The sequence below is a fragment of the Haematobia irritans genome, chromosome 3, assembly GCF_050003625.1.
Source record: "Haematobia irritans isolate KBUSLIRL chromosome 3, ASM5000362v1, whole genome shotgun sequence".
Classification (NCBI taxonomy): Eukaryota; Metazoa; Arthropoda; class Insecta; order Diptera; family Muscidae; genus Haematobia; species Haematobia irritans.
Window position 1 is genome coordinate 219,532,697 of NC_134399.1, and position 18,952 is coordinate 219,551,648.

General features: G+C 29.9%; 1 protein-coding gene across 2 annotated transcripts in view; it reads right to left on the reverse strand.

The window, feature by feature from the left end:
• Positions 1 to 788: 788 nt before the first annotated feature.
• The window catches only part of Lim1 (LIM homeobox 1), a 210,731-nt gene continuing 192,567 nt past the window's right edge, over positions 789 to 18,952 (reverse strand). Inside the window, exons 6-7 of one of the 2 annotated variants that reach the window (XM_075302961.1) lie at positions 1,857 to 2,115; positions 789 to 1,772 (exon numbers count right to left, since the gene is read on the reverse strand). In XM_075302961.1, the coding sequence (XP_075159076.1) occupies positions 1,480 to 1,772; positions 1,857 to 2,115 (552 nt within the window). In that variant the 3' untranslated portion in view covers positions 789 to 1,479. Of the gene's footprint in view, positions 1,791 to 1,856; positions 2,116 to 18,952 lie in introns of both variants that reach the window. The other variant, XM_075302963.1, reaches the window with a different exon arrangement.

Genomic DNA, 18,952 nt, shown 5'->3' on the forward strand with positions numbered 1-18,952 from the left:
GAAGGCTTTGGATAATTTATATTTGAAAAATAATTAATATTTGCGAAAAATTAATAATTAATTTAAAATAAAATGTTTCAGAAAATTAATTTTTCCGCAAAATTATTAATTAATTTAATCAATTTCAGATTATTTTAATTTTATTTCAGATTTTTGTTTTAATAAAATTTAAAGTTTTTTATTTAGAAATAAAATTTTTAGAAGGGTTTGGATAATCTATATTTGAAAAATAATTAATATTTGCGAAAAATTAATAATTAATTTTAATTTTATTTCACATTTTTGATTTAATAAAATTTAAATTTTTTATTTAAAAAATAAAATTTTTAGAAGGCTTTAATTATTTATATTTTAAAATTAATTAATATTTGCGAAAAATTAATAATTAATTTTATCAATTCAAATTATTCAAAATTTTTTAAGGATTGTTTTTGTTTTTTATTAAAAAAAAATTAAAATGTTTCAGAAAATTAATTTTTCCGCAGAATTAATAATTAATTTAATCAATTTCAGATTATTTTAATTTTATTTCAGATTTTTGTTTTAATAAAATTTAAAGTTTTTTATTTAAAAAATACAATTTTCAGAAGGCTTTAAATTATTTATATTTTAAAAATAATTAATATTTGCAAAAAATTATAAATTAATTTAATCAATTCAAATAATTTACATTTTTTTGTAAGGATTGTTTTTTTTAATTTAATTTTTTTTAATTAACATTTCTTAAACTTTCCCTTAGTTTTTAGTTTACACAATTTTTAGAATTTTTTAAAATATTTAAAAATGATTAAAATTTTGGAATTTAATATTTCCGATAATCATCATAATTTGGAACCAATTAATAATAAAAACATAATATGTTATTAACATCTTACCATAGAATTTTGCCCTAATATGTTTTGGATTTTCTAGATAATTTTATTTTTTGTGAAAATCTGGAATTTTATGTGGTTGGGATTTTTGTTTTGTTTTTCTTGTTTCATCTTTGTTACACACAGACATTGATACATACATGATAGGTAGATTGTGTTTAAATGGTAAATAAATAAATATTTATATAAATTCAATTTACAATTGTTTCAATTTATTTAAATCGGTCATTTTCTTAAAAAAATGAATGTGGTTGTTTTTGTTTTTTGAGTGTTACTGTAATTTTAAGTTTTTTGTTTAATTTTTAGTTGCACTTCAGCACAATAATATCAAAATTTAAGCAGCCATTAATTGTTGTGGTTGTTGTAGTTTTGAGTTGATTTTGGACTTTGGACCGCGGCCATAATGATCTCAAATCATATTTTTCAAGATCTATATTTGAATAAGCCTGTTTGTTTTTACTATAAGAATAAGGTCCCAATTTTAACTCTCGTTCTCTCTCTCTCTCTCTCTCTCTCTCTGTATATCGCCTCAATCCTCCTCTTGCTGATGCTGGTATTCAGCCAATGTTTTCAAAAACAGCAACCGTGTTGCCAACTCTTTTGAATATTACCAAACAAGCGTTTCATTTTGCATATTTTGAGGTTCACTGAAATTCCCCGCCGACATAAATTCCGGTGATGCTGAACGCGGGCCATTCTGTTGCTGGGATTGTTGTTGAGCTTGCTGTTGTTGCTGCTGCTGTTGCTGTGCGGCTAGTAAATGTTCCGGAGGTGGTTGTGGTCCGCTCGCTGATTGTATATTCATGGGAGGCCCACCAGTTTGACTAAGGAAATTTGATTCAGGTGTTAGGCCAAATTCATTGACCATAGGTATCGGTCCCGTATGATCCATTGGTCCACCTACAAAAGGTACAATAGCTGTTATTAAAAATGGGGTTAATATGTTTTAGTTGTTCTCATTGAAGTGGGAAATCTGTTACTAACCTGGTGCATTGAAAGGCATAGGTCCTCCAGGATGGCCGGGGAAGAAGGGTCCATCGTGAGGATGAAAATGGGGGCCATAGCCAAATTCAAATTTGCCTTCGGCAGCAAAATATGGGAAACCGGGACCATCATCCATACCAGGTGATAGATTCATGGGGAATCCTCGCATTTTTCGCGCTCCGCCAAAGAATGGTGGTCGACCCATACTGGTGATTTGTTTCATGCGACGTTCCTTCGAGCGTTTGTTTTGAAACCAAACCTGTTGAATAGAAGATAAGGAAGCTAAAGTATTAGCGATATATTTTTTTTTATATATAAATATGGTATAGTATTTATTTTTTGATATATTGATGTTGTGAACATATACTCTCTTCTAAAAAATATTATTTTATAGAGTCTTTTATAAAGCAAAATATTTTTTTTTATTTTGAGATATTTATCTTTTTTTTTTAAGATTTCACAATTTACATTGATTGCCTTCCTCAAGGTTAGTTGATTTTTAAAATATAGGATATTTATTACGTATAATTTTTTATAAGAAGTCAGAGGAATATGGTTGGTTTATCAAATTAATTACGAAAAATAATTCCAAGTAAAAAAATTGGCAATTCATATAGTTTCCAGTCCATTTCATTGCCAAAAAAAGAGTTTTGCTATAAACTCGACTATATATCTTTACATATATATGTTTTAACTATTAGGCAAGCAGTAGATTATTTATAATATATTCAGCAAAATAAATTTAGTATCAATTCGTTTAATGATTCAGGAATAGATTTCTTATGTAGTAGATGCTGCTATAAGGGACAACATCGTTGCTAAAGTACTCAGTAATTGTATTTTCTGCACACATACACATATTATTTATTTTGGTTTTACAAAATAGGAATAAAAACATATGCTACTAATGTGAAGTCTGTATCAATTCGTTTTCAGATTCAGCAAACAATAATTTAAAGATTCGTGATTTTGTCGTAAAATAAATAATCGAAATAATAGTGATGAGTATTGCACACATGCATGTCCATTACATTTTCGAACGCATCAAATCAACCATAAGTGAGTGCTTGAATTGGTGGAGCTATATCAATTAGTTTTTATTATTATATATAAAAATATAAAGAATTATATTATTATTAAATTGCTCCTAGCTTGTATCCATAGCAAATCATGCCACTTTTTTTCTTACTAATTCTTAGTATTAGTGTTTTAAAGTTATTATTTGGAGTAGGCATACATAAGGTTTGCTAATATAGAAAGTAATAGTACACGTAAATAAAAATTGGTTTCCTCCACAATGAAATATAAGACAAACGAAACAAGCCAATAAAACCGTATTTATTACAAGCGTTGCAACGATGGTTTGTCATCATTTTTTTTTTTTTTTTATATGCTTAGCGTCAAAAGAAAACTTCGTTTGTGTAAAATTTCATTCTTTTAATGTAGCTTTTCAGTAACTATATGCTAATTTCAGATATAGGCAGCCGCACACATGAAAGTCTGTAACCCTTCGTAATAGCCGTAGTCAAGTCGCAGTACTTGCTGATGTCACAAATTATATATCAATTGGTTTAATGTTTCAGGAAGTCATTTTATATGAGGTATAGATACAATTCTTTCAAAAATATTTTATAGAAAGAAGAGAGTTTTATTTTAATCCATGCAAATGTAAAAGAAAATGTTATATATTTTTTACATTATAAGACATCAAATTTAGCATCTAATGGCGTTTTCTTTTCTTGTAAAAAATGTGCACTTTTTTTGCATTTTGCCCGGAAAATGTACTTTTTAGGTTCTTTTCTAAAAAAAAACAGGCAAAAGTGCGAAAAGGCTTAGAATTCTGTTGTGAAAATAGTGCCACGCATAGAGACAAATTACGGGCATTTTCAGCACTGCCAACAAACGAGAGTGCTGCGATTGCCCTGTTTCCTTCTTTGAATTTTTCTGCCCGCTGAAATGATAGCATTTTTTTAGGTTGCTGGTAACATTTTAAAAATGCGCATTCTGTACAGACAAAATGACGGCAAAGCACTTTTTTCAGAAAAGAAAACACCATAAGCTAACAATAGTTTTGCACACATATATGCCTCAGCAAGTTTTTAGCGGGCAAAATAAAATACAAAACCTCGGAAGTACCATTTAACCTTTATCAATTCGTTTGATACTTAAGAGAGCAAACGTTTTCAAATACTCAAAACATATATGGAAAGTGGTTTAAGTTAATAATAAATATGTAAAAAAAAATTAAATTAATTTTTAATTTTAAATAGTAACTTTGGATGATGATTACTAATTGAGAAATAATGTTTACAAATATATATGCACACATGGAGGTCTTTGCTTGTTTTGAAATACTGAGACCATTGGAAAACAACGTCTGCCCATAATTTTTTAAATTCAATTCGTTTACTGCTTCAGGAATGTATTTTTCTGGAATATACCAGTTTGATGGATGTATTTGTTCAATATTTCCCAAAATGTTTACTTTAAAAATAAATTCAAAACCATTGATGTGACAGTCATTTTTGCCGGGCAAAATAAGATACAAAACCTCGGAAGTATCATTTAAGTTTATCAATTCGTTTGATACTAGAGAGAGCAAACGCTTTCAAATACATATATGGAAAGTGTTTTAATTTAATAATAAATTTGTGAAAAAAAGATTTAATTCATTTTAAGTTTTAAATAGTAATTTTGGATGATGATTAATAATTAAGAAGCAATTGAAACGCTGTCAGCAAAACGATAATAATAAATATGCACACACAGACACCAGTAGCAAGGGACGATAATTGAGGTAAAACTACAACACCTGTTTGTCTCAATAATACTGTAGCAATTCGATTAAGATTCCAGATGTTATTTTTTATGGACAACTAATAATCAAATATTTTAAAGTGTAGATAAACATATATATAATTTGTTTTTCTTAAATTCTTTGATTTAAGATACGATTTTTAGGTAATAAAATTAATTTTGAATTATTTTCTTTTATGTATTAAATATATGGAAGATGTTGTTTTGGCAAAGAAAATAAATTCCATTTTTTAAATATTAAAAATCAATAGATCGCTATAGTAGTATTGACCAGTTAAAATCCTATGAATACAATAAAATTTAAAATATTAGTGGCTAAATTATTCGAAAGAAAATCCATTCCACTCAATCATGAATCTGCAAACACTTGACATTTAAATTTTGCTAAAGTTTGCATATGATACGAGTATATAAAATTTTATTGGTTGTCTACAAATTGTCCCCTGAGACTCTTAAAAGAGAATTACAACTGAAATAAAATTTGTGGTTCCTGTGGCATATTGCATAAATTCTAATATCCACCCAATGACATTTAAATATTTTATATATTTAGTCAATTCGTTTTTCTCTTGCTTTTTTTTTGTGGTGTTACTCTCCTTAACTGCCAAACAATAAAAATGCTCAAAAACAACAAAAATAAATGGCAAAAATCAACCGCATTCGCTTGGTCATAAACGAAAGCTAAACGTCTGAATGACCGGTAATAGCACTTTTATGATGATCCACATCATCAACGCTCGTAAGATTATAAAAATATTTTTTATGATCTCTTTTCGATCTTGATGATTTGGGTTATGCCGCTTTAAATGGTCTCACGCTTGAAACGGTATGGGCACTAGGAGAAAAAAAACTATTAAAAAGTCCATGGTCCAAGATATCGAGAAGAAAAAAAAAACACAAAAACATATCCCTAAGAATAAGAATAAAACCACAACCATAGCATGTTTACAACCAGACAAATAGCCCATGTGTCAGTTTCTTTGGTCGAGGGTCAAGAAATCTCTAACAAAAAAAAACACAAATTTTGCATACAGGACACGTTTGCTGACAGGGAGATGCTGGAGTTAATGACATCGCTTTGTTGGTCTTTGGTGGCGGTTGCGGTGTTGAAAATTTATGTTAAATTTACCCATAAAATTTTGAATGCCATGGGTGAGCTTAACTGTTGTGTTACGTTTTACGATATGCGCCAAAATTCTACTATAATATCAGCCATGAATGGTCAGATGCAAAAGAGTTGCGAAGGCCTACTAACAGCAGTCAGATTGTCTGTCTGGGCAAAAGGTGTCCATTCTTCTACGCTTCATATGTTTCACTTTCGTCTTGAGTTTCTCTGGGAATTTGCAGTGGTGAGTTAAATGTTTTCTTCTTAATTTAACAAAATTTTGACAGTTTTGCTCAATGAATTTTGATTTATAACTAATTTGCTGGCATAAAATTTGAGATGAGCTGTGCGTATGTTTCTTTGATTTTACTGTGAAATTTATAAATACTTTTTCATTGGAAATTTAGAAGAAAATAACTGGAGAGAAAATAATATTGGTTTGTCGTAAAGTTGGTAACAGAAAAGTCTTTAAAAGAATTAAAACTTTTAAATTTAAAAATTAAAAAAATAAAACAAAACAATTTTGAACTATTTAAAGGAGTTTTTTGTTATAAATTTTGCAAAATATATTAAATAGTAAATGTGATAATAGTTTCTACCCGAATATGACTAAATTTAGACAAAAATACTTATTGAATTCCCGAGATATTAAATACAACTGCACACATGGTATAGACCACTATTTAGTAAAAGTGTAGAATATAGTAAAACACTCTTGCGAAACCATTTTTCTAAAACAATTCATTTGGTGTTTCAGGATTTGATGAGTTTTGATGGGGCCAATTTACTTGAAAAATAATGAAAATTTAATATAGAAAATTTTTCAATATTTACCTGGATGGATATTACAAAATTATTTTTTTATGGTAATTGAAACTTTCAAACTTTTACTTTTGATTTGCTCGTGAAAGCATTGGAAAATTAGTATCCATTAACATTTTTTGAAAAAATTAAAAAAGAAAAATGTAAAAAGAATCGATCTAAGTTTATAATAAGGATGCCTGTGCACACATAAAATCCATTCCCTATTTTGAAATACGGAGACTATTGGAAAACACCACCTACCCATAATTTTCTAAAATCAATTCGTTTACTGTTGCAGGAACGTATTTTTCGTTTTTTTTATATAGTGAAATTTATTTGAATAGAATTAGAAGAAATATATATTGGATAATACATACATGAAATCACCTTACATTTGCTACATATATAAGGAAAATCCACTATTAGAGCTTTTTATTATTGTACTATAAATGTTGATGGATATATTTGTTCGGGATTTCTCAAAATGTTTAAAAATATTTTTTGTAGTGTGCACACATGGAGGCCTTTACTTGGTTTGAAATACTGAGACCATTAGAAAAAAACGTCTACCCATAATTATTTAAAATCAATTCGTTTACTGTTTCAGTAAAGCATTTTTCTGGAATTGGTAACATGTTTTCTTTTGATTTGCTCGTGAAAGCATTGGAAAATTAGTATCCATTAACATTTTTTGAAAAAATTAAAAAAGAAAAATGTAAAAAGAATCGATCTAAGTTTATAATAAGGATGCCTGTGCACACATAAAATCCATTCCCTATTTTGAAATACGGAGACTATTGGAAAACACCACCTACCCATAATTTTCTAAAATCAATTCGTTTACTGTTGCAGGAACGTATTTTTCGTTTTTTTTATATAGTGAAATTTATTTGAATAGAATTAGAAGAAATATATATTGGATAATACATACATGAAATCACCTTACATTTGCTACATATATAAGGAAAATCCACTATTAGAGCTTTTTATTATTGTACTATAAATGTTGATGGATATATTTGTTCGGGATTTCTCAAAATGTTTAAAAATATTTTTTGTAGTGTGCACACATGGAGGCCTTTACTTGGTTTGAAATACTGAGACCATTAGAAAAAAACGTCTACCCATAATTATTTAAAATCAATTCGTTTACTGCTTCAATAACGTATTTTTCTGGAATTGGTAACATGTTTAAAAAAAAATTAATTTTATTGTATAAAACTTTAAGATATATATTGTGGACAATGCACACATCACCTTATCATACATTTGGTAAATGTATAAGGTAAGAGCTTTTATTAGGGCTTTTCGGTGTTGTCATATCAATCCGTTTACTGGTTTTACGGATTTCCCAAAATTTATACTTAAAAAATAAGTTCAAAACCAGAAATGCATTAATATAGTCTTCATAAAAAAACGAAACGAGCTGCACACATGTAAGTGGTTTACTTTTTTTTGTAAGTTGGATTTTTTTAGTGTAATGCTTTTTATTAGAATATATCATTTAATTAATAATGTGTGGGAAATCATATCTACATTAGTCTGATATCGCCAATAAAAATTGTTGTAGGGATATAAGAATACCTCACCACTAACATTAATATGCTACAAAAAAAAATTCTTACCGTTTTATGCAGATTTATATGGACTAAATTTCTTGTCGTTATGTATGGGCAATAATTATTTGGAGATAAACATAGTTTTAATATTCCTGTTTGTGTATCTCTGGATTTCATTCAGTTTCCAAATTCAAAAAACTTAGGCCTTCGTGTTTTTTTGTGAATGTATAACCCAGCGATTCCCCTATGGTAAAAAGCCAGGAAGACTGTTAACAATCTCCAACTGTGTGAAGTGGGTTAATATCGAATTTTATGAGTTTTCAAATGATTTGCACTTTTATGAGCCTGTTTTTGGATTCTGGAAATGGTGGCTTTTGAACATTTAACAAACAAATATAAATGTCAGTGGTTTAGTTTATTTTTCTTAAGAAAATCTATATGGCTTTTTTTAGAGTTAGTTCTAAGAGTAAACAAAAAAATAAAAAAAAATCCTATTTCCCTAATAAATAAATTTCTGTCCTGTGGCTCATTTATGTTTTTTTTTTAAGTTTAGTATTGCGTTGAAATTTGCAGTAATTTGTCTCAAATTTCATTTGGAAAATATAAGACTTGGTTGGAAGATGTTATTTCCTAGGTAACGGCCCGCACCTATAAACATTGATTCGTATTTCATTCCGTTTTCTACAAAAAATTAAAATAAATTTTGAAAAAAAGGAAATAAAAAATCATACAAACTAGAAATATTTTGTAATTAAATCACCTAATTAAACAAAATTAATCAACTTGATTATAGGTTTCTTAAAGAGAGAAAGTTCAGGGAGAAGAAAATTAAAATATTTGTCAAAAAACAAAAATAATAATTTTTATGCAAAAAGTGTTGCACACATATACCAGTTTATAGTTTTCCAAAAGAAAACTTTTCAATAAAGTACTCTGCATTCAAAATTTGGAGAAATCAATTCGGCATTTTATTTAAGAATAATATATTTATTTTTCATTAAATTGTATTTTTTTATATATTCTTATACTATTTTTAGATAAGAGTTGCACACATAAATAAGATGTATGTTTCCTGGAAGGATAAGTTACTCTAAAGCATAGTATATTAAGAACTAGTTGGAAACAATTCGCTGCCGGGTTTGAAAGTAAATGCTGCACACATAAACATTTTTTATGCCTGCTTAAATAAAATATTCCAACACGGCCCTAGCGATTTTTAATATGGCAAAATCAGTTCAGCTTTTATTTCAGGAATGGAAAAGTAAAATTTATAATACTATCATTTTATTTATTGTTTACTTAAGATTTGCCCATGAAAATTGCACACAAAGATTCGATTTGCTTTTTCTTGAAGAATATACCTCTTTCTAGTATATTCTGTTTGAAGCTAGTCAAAATCAATTTCCTCATTTGATTTATGTTCCGAAATATACTGGAGTTTAAATCTTTAACATTTATTATTTTATTTCGTTTATTTACGTAAAATGTTTTAATACAAACCTAAGTAAAAGAGTGCTGCACTCACTAACCTCTTTGCCGTTTTCTCAAAGAAAACACTTCTATAAAACAAACACTGTACAAAGTTATATTAAATCAATTCGCTTTTTGTTTTAGGCTTTATTGTTGTAGGAAGATTTATTTTTAAATACATTTAATAATCAAGCTTAAATTTCTGTACATCTTTTATTTCATATCATATTTTTTACTGAACTTTCAACTCACGGACAAGACCATCAGTGTCATCTTTTGTTTCCATGATAACTGGACGACAGTCTGGTTGTAAGGATAACAAGATAAAAAATAACAATGACAATAACAAAACAATGATGAGATGATGAATAGTTGAATGGTTTGACCAACAGGGATTTTTGGTTTTTCACTACATTCAAAGAATAGCTATGCATGGAAGGGAACAAACCTTAGCACATGCATGTGTATGATAATAATGAATCAAATATATTACCCCTGGTTCACATTTTGATAAAATTTATAGCTTTTATGAGAAACTATACATGTGAACGTAGGAATGTCGGAAAATCGGCTAAAGAAAAAATAATTTTAGCATTGAGTTAAGTTTTGGAATTGGCCAAAAATTGATTGGTGAGGGAAAAATGAAGGAAGTGGTATCTTAAAGTGTGGATGGGAGCCACCGTAGTACAATGGTTAGCATGCCCGCCTTGCATACATAAGGTCGTGGGTTCGATTCCTGCTTCGAACGAACACCGAAAAGTTTTTCAGTGGTGGATTTTCCCACCTCAGTAATGCTGGTAACATTTCTGAGGGTTTCAAAGCTTCTCTAAGTGGTTTCACTGCAATGTGGAACGCCGTTCGGACTCGGCTACAAAAAGGAGGTCCGTTGAGCTTAACATGAAATCGGGCAGCACTCAGTGATAAGAGAGAAGTTCACCCCAGTGGACTGAATAGTCTAAGTGAGCCTGATATATCGGGCTGCAACCTAACCTAACCTAAAGTGTGGATGAGGCTGTGCACCAACACTTCATATTTGCGATAAAATGGCTGCACACATAAAAGAGTTTTACTTTTTCTTTAACAAAAGGTCTTTTGGAGCTATATCTAAATCAATTTGCTATACATTTCAGGATTCGATTGATTAGAAAGACTTAAAAATTGCGTTGGACTATGGAAAATTTCGAAAAAAAATAGTAAACTGTAAATAATTCCAAATTTCTTTTGCATTAAAAATAAGCTAAATTAAGTATCACTTTAACGATTTGTTTTTTTTTTTTACAAAGAAATGTGCCGCACACATGAGAGTGATATATTTTAAAGACAAGAACATGTCTTGGAAGGGTAGCTTCTTCAGTCAAATTCATAAAATCAATTCGTCTTGTTTTGCCGAGTTCATTGCGAAGGGGAAAATGATATAAATTTAAGTTTTGAAAATTTGTATATAAACAAGATATGCTCATATTAAAATAGAGGCATATATTTAAAAATTTTAATTTTACTTTGACTTGCATAAGGAGGAAAACTTTATTTTGTATCAATAATTTTTTTCTTTTAATTTTCAAAACCCATTCTGTTTATGAATATTTACCTTTGCTTCCATTTTTATTAGAGTGATTTTTTACAAAGAAATGTGCTGCACACATGACAGCCGTATATTTTAAAGACAAGAACATGTCTTGGAAAAGTAGTTTCTTCAGTCAAATTGATAAAATCAATTCGTCTTGATTTCATTGAGTTCATTGCAAAGGGGAAAATGATATAAATTTAAGTTTTGAAAATTTGTATATAAAAAAGATATTCCAATATTAAAATAGAGGTATATATTTAAAAATTTTAATTTTACTTTGACTTTCATAAGGAGGAAAACTTTATTTTGTATCAATAATTTTTTTGTTTTAATTTTCAAAACCGATTCTGCTTGTGAATATTTACCTTTGCTTCCATTTTTATTAGAGTGATTTTTTACAAAGAAATGTGCCGCACACATGAGAGCGATATATATTAAAGACAAGAACATGTCTTGGAAGAGTAGCTTCTTCAGTCAAATTGATAAAATCAATTCGTCCTGATTTCATTGAGTTCATTGCAAAGGGGAAAATGATATAAATTTAAGTTTTGAAAATTTGGATATAAAAAAGATATGTCCATATTAAAATAGAGGCATATATTTAAAAAAAAATTAATTTTACTTTGACATGCAAAAAGAGAAAACTTTATTTTGTTTCAATAATTTTTTTGTTTTAATCTTCAAACCCTTCCTATCCTTCCTATGGATATTTACCGTTGCTTCCATTTTTATTAGAGTGATGTTATTTTTGATATTTCTGTATCTCGTATGAGGAAAACCGGGATGATGGACAGAAAATATCCCAGTGTCATTGCAGATCTGGTTAGAAAGAAGACCTTTGGTATCATCTGAGGTTGAGAACTGAATACATAGATTTTCATATTATCTCCTTGTGCATACAAAAATCTATGTCTCATAATTGCCCGTTTTCCAATCAACAAATAATAAAAAAAGAATAGAATAAAATTAACTGATAAATGTAGTAGTTGAGGAGAAAATGACATTGCATGCATGTCCACTATGTTGTTAGAATAGGAACAGTACGTGGCCAATAAGTTTTATGTTCACACAAACTACGTGTATACTTCTGTCATCTAAAGGATATTTAATATTCAAAAACTGGTTAAATTAGCTTCATTTCATCGTTTTGGATCGTATTGCCATAGTTTTATAGTTTTTTTTTTCTGTGATAAACGACAGTGGGAAATAAAATAAATTATTAACGTGAAATATTTTTAATAAAATTTTTATATACGTATAAACTAAAACCTATCATTACCCAACAATATATATATATATAATACAAATGCACACATAGAAATTTTTATACCCTTCACCACTACTGTGGTACAGGGTATAATAAGTTTGTGCATTTGTATGTAACGCCAAGAAGGAGTAATCATAGACCAACCTTTTAGTATACGGATCGGCTTAGAATTAAATTCTGAGTCGATTTAGCGATGTCCGTCTGTCTGTCCGTCTGTCTGTCTGTCTGTCTGTCTGTCTGTTGATGTATTTTTGTGTGCAAAGTACAGCTCGCAGTTTTAGTCCGATTGTCCTAAAATTTGGTATAGGGTCCTGTTTCGGCTCAAAGACGATCCCTATTGATTTTGGAAAAAATCGGTTCAGATTTAGATATAGCTGCCATATATATATTTTTCACCGATTTGGTCATAATTGGCGTGTATATCAACCGATCTTCCTCAAATTCCGTACATCCGAATATTTTATGAGTCTCGAAAAACTTGCAAAATATCAGCCAAATCGGTTCAGATTTAGATATAGCTCCCATATATAGCTTTCGCCCGATTTACACTCATTTGCCCACAGAGGCCAATTTTTTGCTCCGATTTAGTTGAAATTTTGCATATGGAGTAGAATAAGCGTTGTAACTATGCGTGCCAAATTTGCTTGAAATCGGTTCAGATTTGGATATATCTCCCATATAAAGCTTTCGTCCGATTTACACTCATATGACCACAGAGACCAATTTTTAACTCCGATTTAGTTGAAATTTTGCACAGGGAGTAGAATTAGCATTGTAGCTATGCGTGCCAAATTTGGTTGAAATCGGTTCAGATTTAGATATAGCTCCCATATATATGTTTTTCTGATTTCGACAAAAATGGTCAAAATACCAACATTTTCCTTCTAAAATCGCCACTGCTTAGTCGAAAAGTTGTAAAAATGACTCTAATTTTCCTAAACTTCTAACACATATATATCGAGCGAAAAATCATAAATAAACTTTTTCGAAGTTTCCTTAAAATTGCTTCAGATTTAAACGTTTCCCATATTTTTTTACTAACATTGTGCTCAACCCTAGTGCATTAGCCGACTTAAATTTTGAGTCTATAGATTTTGTAGAAGTCTATCAAATTCTTCCAGATCGAGTGATATTTAAATGTATGTATTTGGGACAAACCTTTATATATATAGCCCCCAACACATTTGACGGATGTGATATGGTATCGAAAATTTAGATCTACAAAGTGGTGCAGGGTATAATATAGTCGGCAGGGTATAATATTGTGCTCCACCCTAGTGCATTAGCCGACTTAAATTTTGAGTCTATAGATTTTGTAGAAGTCTATCAAATTCTTCCAGATCGAGTGATATTTAAATGTATGTATTTGGGACAAACCTTTATATATATAGCCCCCAACACATTTGACGGATGTGATATGGTATCGAAAATTTAGATCTACAAAGTGGTGCAGGGTATAATATAGTCGGCCCCGCCCGACTTTAGACTTTCCTTACTGGTTTTGATTGTCTTTGAGAAGATATTACTGTTAAGTTTATGTTGTTGAAAGATTTTCAAAATCAATTCGGAGTTTACGGTTCGTGTTATCTCTGCAAGAGATAATCACAATTAACCAAAGAAACCTTGTGGTTTAATACTTTTTTGCGAAGCCAAAGGATCAGGTGAAAGATAAGGTCTCCTCCATCAGCCCAGCGTCCATTCAAGACCTCAAAGGTAGAATTAATGAGGATATAACATAGCGCCGCCACAAAATTTTATGAAAAGGATATGATGGCTATGTGGTAATTTAGCTGATAAAGACTTTTTTAATTAAACTAAATTTGCTTTTCATTGTAAGCCATATATTTTGCTATTTATTATTAAATGACCATCCAATCATTTGTCTCAAAGAATTAACTTTTTCTTTGAATTACAAACTAACACCTCCTATTGGAAAGCCTTTGTTATAAATTTATATGACAGATACTAAAGGGAAAATACGAAGGGAATTCATTGAATAATAAGAGTTTTGTAAGAGGCAGCTCTGTTACATTTATTTACAAATAAAAAATATTATTTTTCAATTAATAAATTAATTGATAATTGTAACTTTTTAATCAAGACGGAAACATTAAGTTAATAAAGTCAATGATTGAACATTTTTAAATTTTAAATTAAAAATTTAATTGATATCAAATCATCTCGGAAGACTAAGTCAGTTAACAAAAAAAAAAACAAGTATATATGACCGTAAGTTCGGCCAGGCCAGAAACTTATGTACCCTCCACCATGGATAGCGTTGAAACTTCTACGAAAGAATGTCATCCACAATCGAATTACTTGGGTTGTGGTATCTTAAATCGTTTTCTAAATTGTAAGTTAGTCCATACGTGATATATATTAGACAAAAAAGGTATGTGTAGGTAAGTCTACAAATAATTACGAATCGATATGGACTTTTGCACGGTACGTAGGGAGCCAGAATTGAAATATGGGGGTCGCTTATATGGGGACTATATACAATTATGAACTTGATATGGACCAATTTTTGTGTGATTGGCGATCGATTTATCTGAGGGCTATATATAACGGATGTGGACCTAGTTAGGCATGGTTGTTAACCGCCATATACTAGCACAATGTATCAAATTTCAACTGACACGGATGAAATTTGCTCCTCCAAGAGACTCCAAAACCAAATCTCGGGATCGGTTTATATGGGGGCTATATATGATTATGGACTGATATTGACCACTTTTGCCATGGTTGTTAAATATCATATACTACCACCACGTACCAAATTTCAACCAGATCGGATGAATTTTGCTTCTCCATAAGGCACTGGAGGTCAAATCTGGGGATCAGTTTATATGGGGGTTATATATAATTATGGACTGATATGAACCAATTCCTGCATGGTTGTTGGATACCATATACTAACATCACGTACCAAATTTCAACCGAACCGGATGAATTTTGCTCTTCCAAGGGGCTTCGGAGGTCAAATCTGGGGATCGGTTTATATGGGGGTTATATATAATTATGGACCGATTTCGACCAATATTTGAATGGGTGTTTGAGGCCATATATTAACACCACGTACCAAATATCAACTGAATCAGATGAACTTTGGTCTTCGAAGAGGCTCCGGAGGTCAAATCTGGTGATCGGTTTATATGGGGGATATATAATTATTGAACGATTTCGACCAATTTTTGCATGGCCATTAGAGACCATATGCTAACACCATGTACAAAATTCCAGCCGGATCGGATGAAATTTGCTTCTCTTAGAGGGTCTGCAAGCCAAATCGGGGGATCGGTTTATATGGGGGCTATATATAATTATGGACCGATGTGGACCAATTTTTGCATGGTTATTAGAGACCATATACTAACACCATGTACAAAATTTCAGCCGGATCGGATGAAATTTGCTTCTTTTAGAGGATCGGCAAGCCAAATTTGGGGGTCCCTTTATATGGGGGCTATACGTAAAAGTGGACCGATGTGGCCCATTTGCAATACCATCCGACCTACATCAATAGCAACTACTTGTGCCAAGTTTCAAGTCGATAGCTTGTTTCGTTCGGAAGTTAGCGTGATTTCGGGCGGACGGACATGCTCAGATCGACTCAGAATTTCACCACGACCCAGAATATATATACTTTATGGGGTCTTAGAGCAATATTTCGATGTGTTACAATATTCGATGTATTACATCCTACGGTTGAGGGTATGAGAAACTATGGAAAATTTTTTTAATTCAAAATTTATTTCAAAAATCAATTTTTTAATCAAACTAAATACACCAAGTCAGTTAAGAACGTAATTGAAAATAGTTACATTTTTAAAAATTAATTTAAAAAATTATTTGGGGTTTGCAATCAAAATTAACTTTTTAATCAATTAAAAAATTAATGGAAATTTGTTAATGAAATCAATTATTTTTTAATTCAAGTGTTTTTTTTTTTTGCCCAATTAAAGCTGTGAAATACTATCATTTTCGTGATTGAAGACATTTCAATTAAAACATTAATTGGATTAATTAATTTCGTGATTGAATCAAAAAAAAAACATTTTGGTGTGTTCTTTTATTTCTAGGAACTCATTTAAGCAAACTTTTCGTAATATCTTCCACTGTGCTCTTGTCCGTCACATAATTTTTTTTGTTATTTACTTTTTCTAACTGATTCCATATTTTTTCACAGTTAAACCTCATATACATATACCACACATAGGTATTCACCAGAATAAGCACTGAAATATAGAAAAAAAAATTGAACAGAATCCATTTGAATATGGCAATGGCCAATGGCCATATATGCCATTTTATATTTGTCTCATTGTAGTAGAATGTGATTTGGCGAGAACAAACCTACATAGCTATGTACACATATGTTGAAATGGTTATTTTTATTTAAATTCATTTTTTTCTATTGGCATTCACTGGCATTCTTTGTTTTTTTTTCCTTTCTCCAAGTTAGGGGGGAAACTCTTTTTGCTCCAATATTATTTTGCATTTATATGAAAGAGGACATAAGCAAGCAAGCAAAAAAAACGAAAACAAAAAATAAAACTACAGGACTTCTGTTTTTCAAATGTTCGAATGAAAAATAAACAAATATATTTGTGTTTGGCCGAAGTGAGGGGGAGGAGACACAATTTCTATCTACATCATCACCCACGAACTTTTATTCTCTCTCATTCTGAACACCCACTAGTCGCTGTTTATCTACTCATGCATTCATTTATGCACGTACATAACATATCTATGTAGGTACTACAATGCTAACACACAGCTACACCTCTACTCTACTACTCAGCCATGCATATCCGTTTCCTGTTCACCATGAGCTAGCGCGAATATTCAATGCAATCGTCGTTATACGAAGAGCATCATCACTGGTGAGAGTGTTTGCCTGATTCAAAATTTAAATCAAATTATATTAGTGTGAGTGGGTGGTGTATGCAGAATATAATCACTATACATACATGCATCCTTTCACATTTAAATGTAGAGGTGTATGCAGTAGTAGTGTATACAATGATTTTATTATTTCTATTTTTGCTATTTGTTTATGTTTTTTTCTGTGCTATTATTGTTGAATATTTGTTTGTTTGTTTGTTTTTTTCCACTGCTTTTCTTTCCCTATAAAGTTAATGTCAATGTTGTTGTGAGTGTGAGAATTTGTTGTTTTGTTTTTTGTGCTCACGCTAGCAACAATATTGGAATTTATAGTCATGTATTCGCATACGTATAAAAATCAACATGGAATAGTTATTTTTTTTTTTTTTTGCTGCATATAAATGTGAATGCATATGTGCCTTCAAGCTAACAAGAGCTGGGATTTTTTTATATCGACTACATTTTACTTTTCCATGTTTAAATTGTGTGGAAATTTAAATAGATTTATTTAAAAGAAATTTAAAATTGTGCAAGAATAAAACTTAACGAGAAATCAGAATTAACGTAATTAAGAAATGATCTCAAAAGACCGACGAATACAATTTATGAAGCATTAAGAAATTGACGAAACCGCAAAAATGATTTCAGAATTCAGAAATGAATGCATTTAATTTTATTTAAATTAATTTTATTAAAATTCCTTTCATTTAGTTTTAATTTAATTTTACACACTTTAATAATGAAATAGTCAGAAATAAGGCTGAATATAAAACGGATTGATGTAAAATATCGAATAGACGATTTTTGAGTTATACAAAATCGACTTTGACTTGAACTTGAGTAAAAATAAAAGTCAAAATTTTATATACTAACGTAAATGGCTTATAACCAAAAACCACGGTTGACAAACAGACTTTCTGATGCATTTGAAAAATTCTGATAGATTTGGAAAAATCATTTCAAAATTCAGAAATTAATAAATTTAATTTTAATTTTTATTAACTTTATTTTGTTGTCATTTAATTTGGTAACCTAATGTGTGGATGGGACTATGTACAAAAACATAACATTTTTGTGATAAAGTGGCTGCACACATGAATGAGTTTTAGCTTTTCTTTAACTTAAGGTCCTCGTAAATTATTTTCGTTTAGAGCTTTATCGAAATCAATTTGCTATAGATTACAGAATTCGATTGATTAGAAAGACTTAATATACCTATAAGATTGCTTGAGATAACGAAAATTGCATTGGACTATGGACAACTTCAAAAAAAAAAAAATAAACTGTAACTAAACCTAAATTTCTTTTGCAATAACATTAAGTTAAATTTAGCATCACTTTAATGATTATTTTACAAAGAAATGTAATGTACACATGAGAGGGATATATTTTAAAGACAAGAACATGTCTTGAAAGAGTATTGTCTTCAGTCAAATTGATTAAATCAATTATTTCAGAATTAAGAAATTAATAAATTTAATTTTTATTTTTAGTGACTTTATTTTGTTGTAATTTAATTTCACAGAATTTAAGACTGAAATAGTCTGTAACAATGTTAAAACAACTGATGTCCAATGAAACAGGGGTGGCCTATATTTGAGATTGAAGTGATAACCAAAA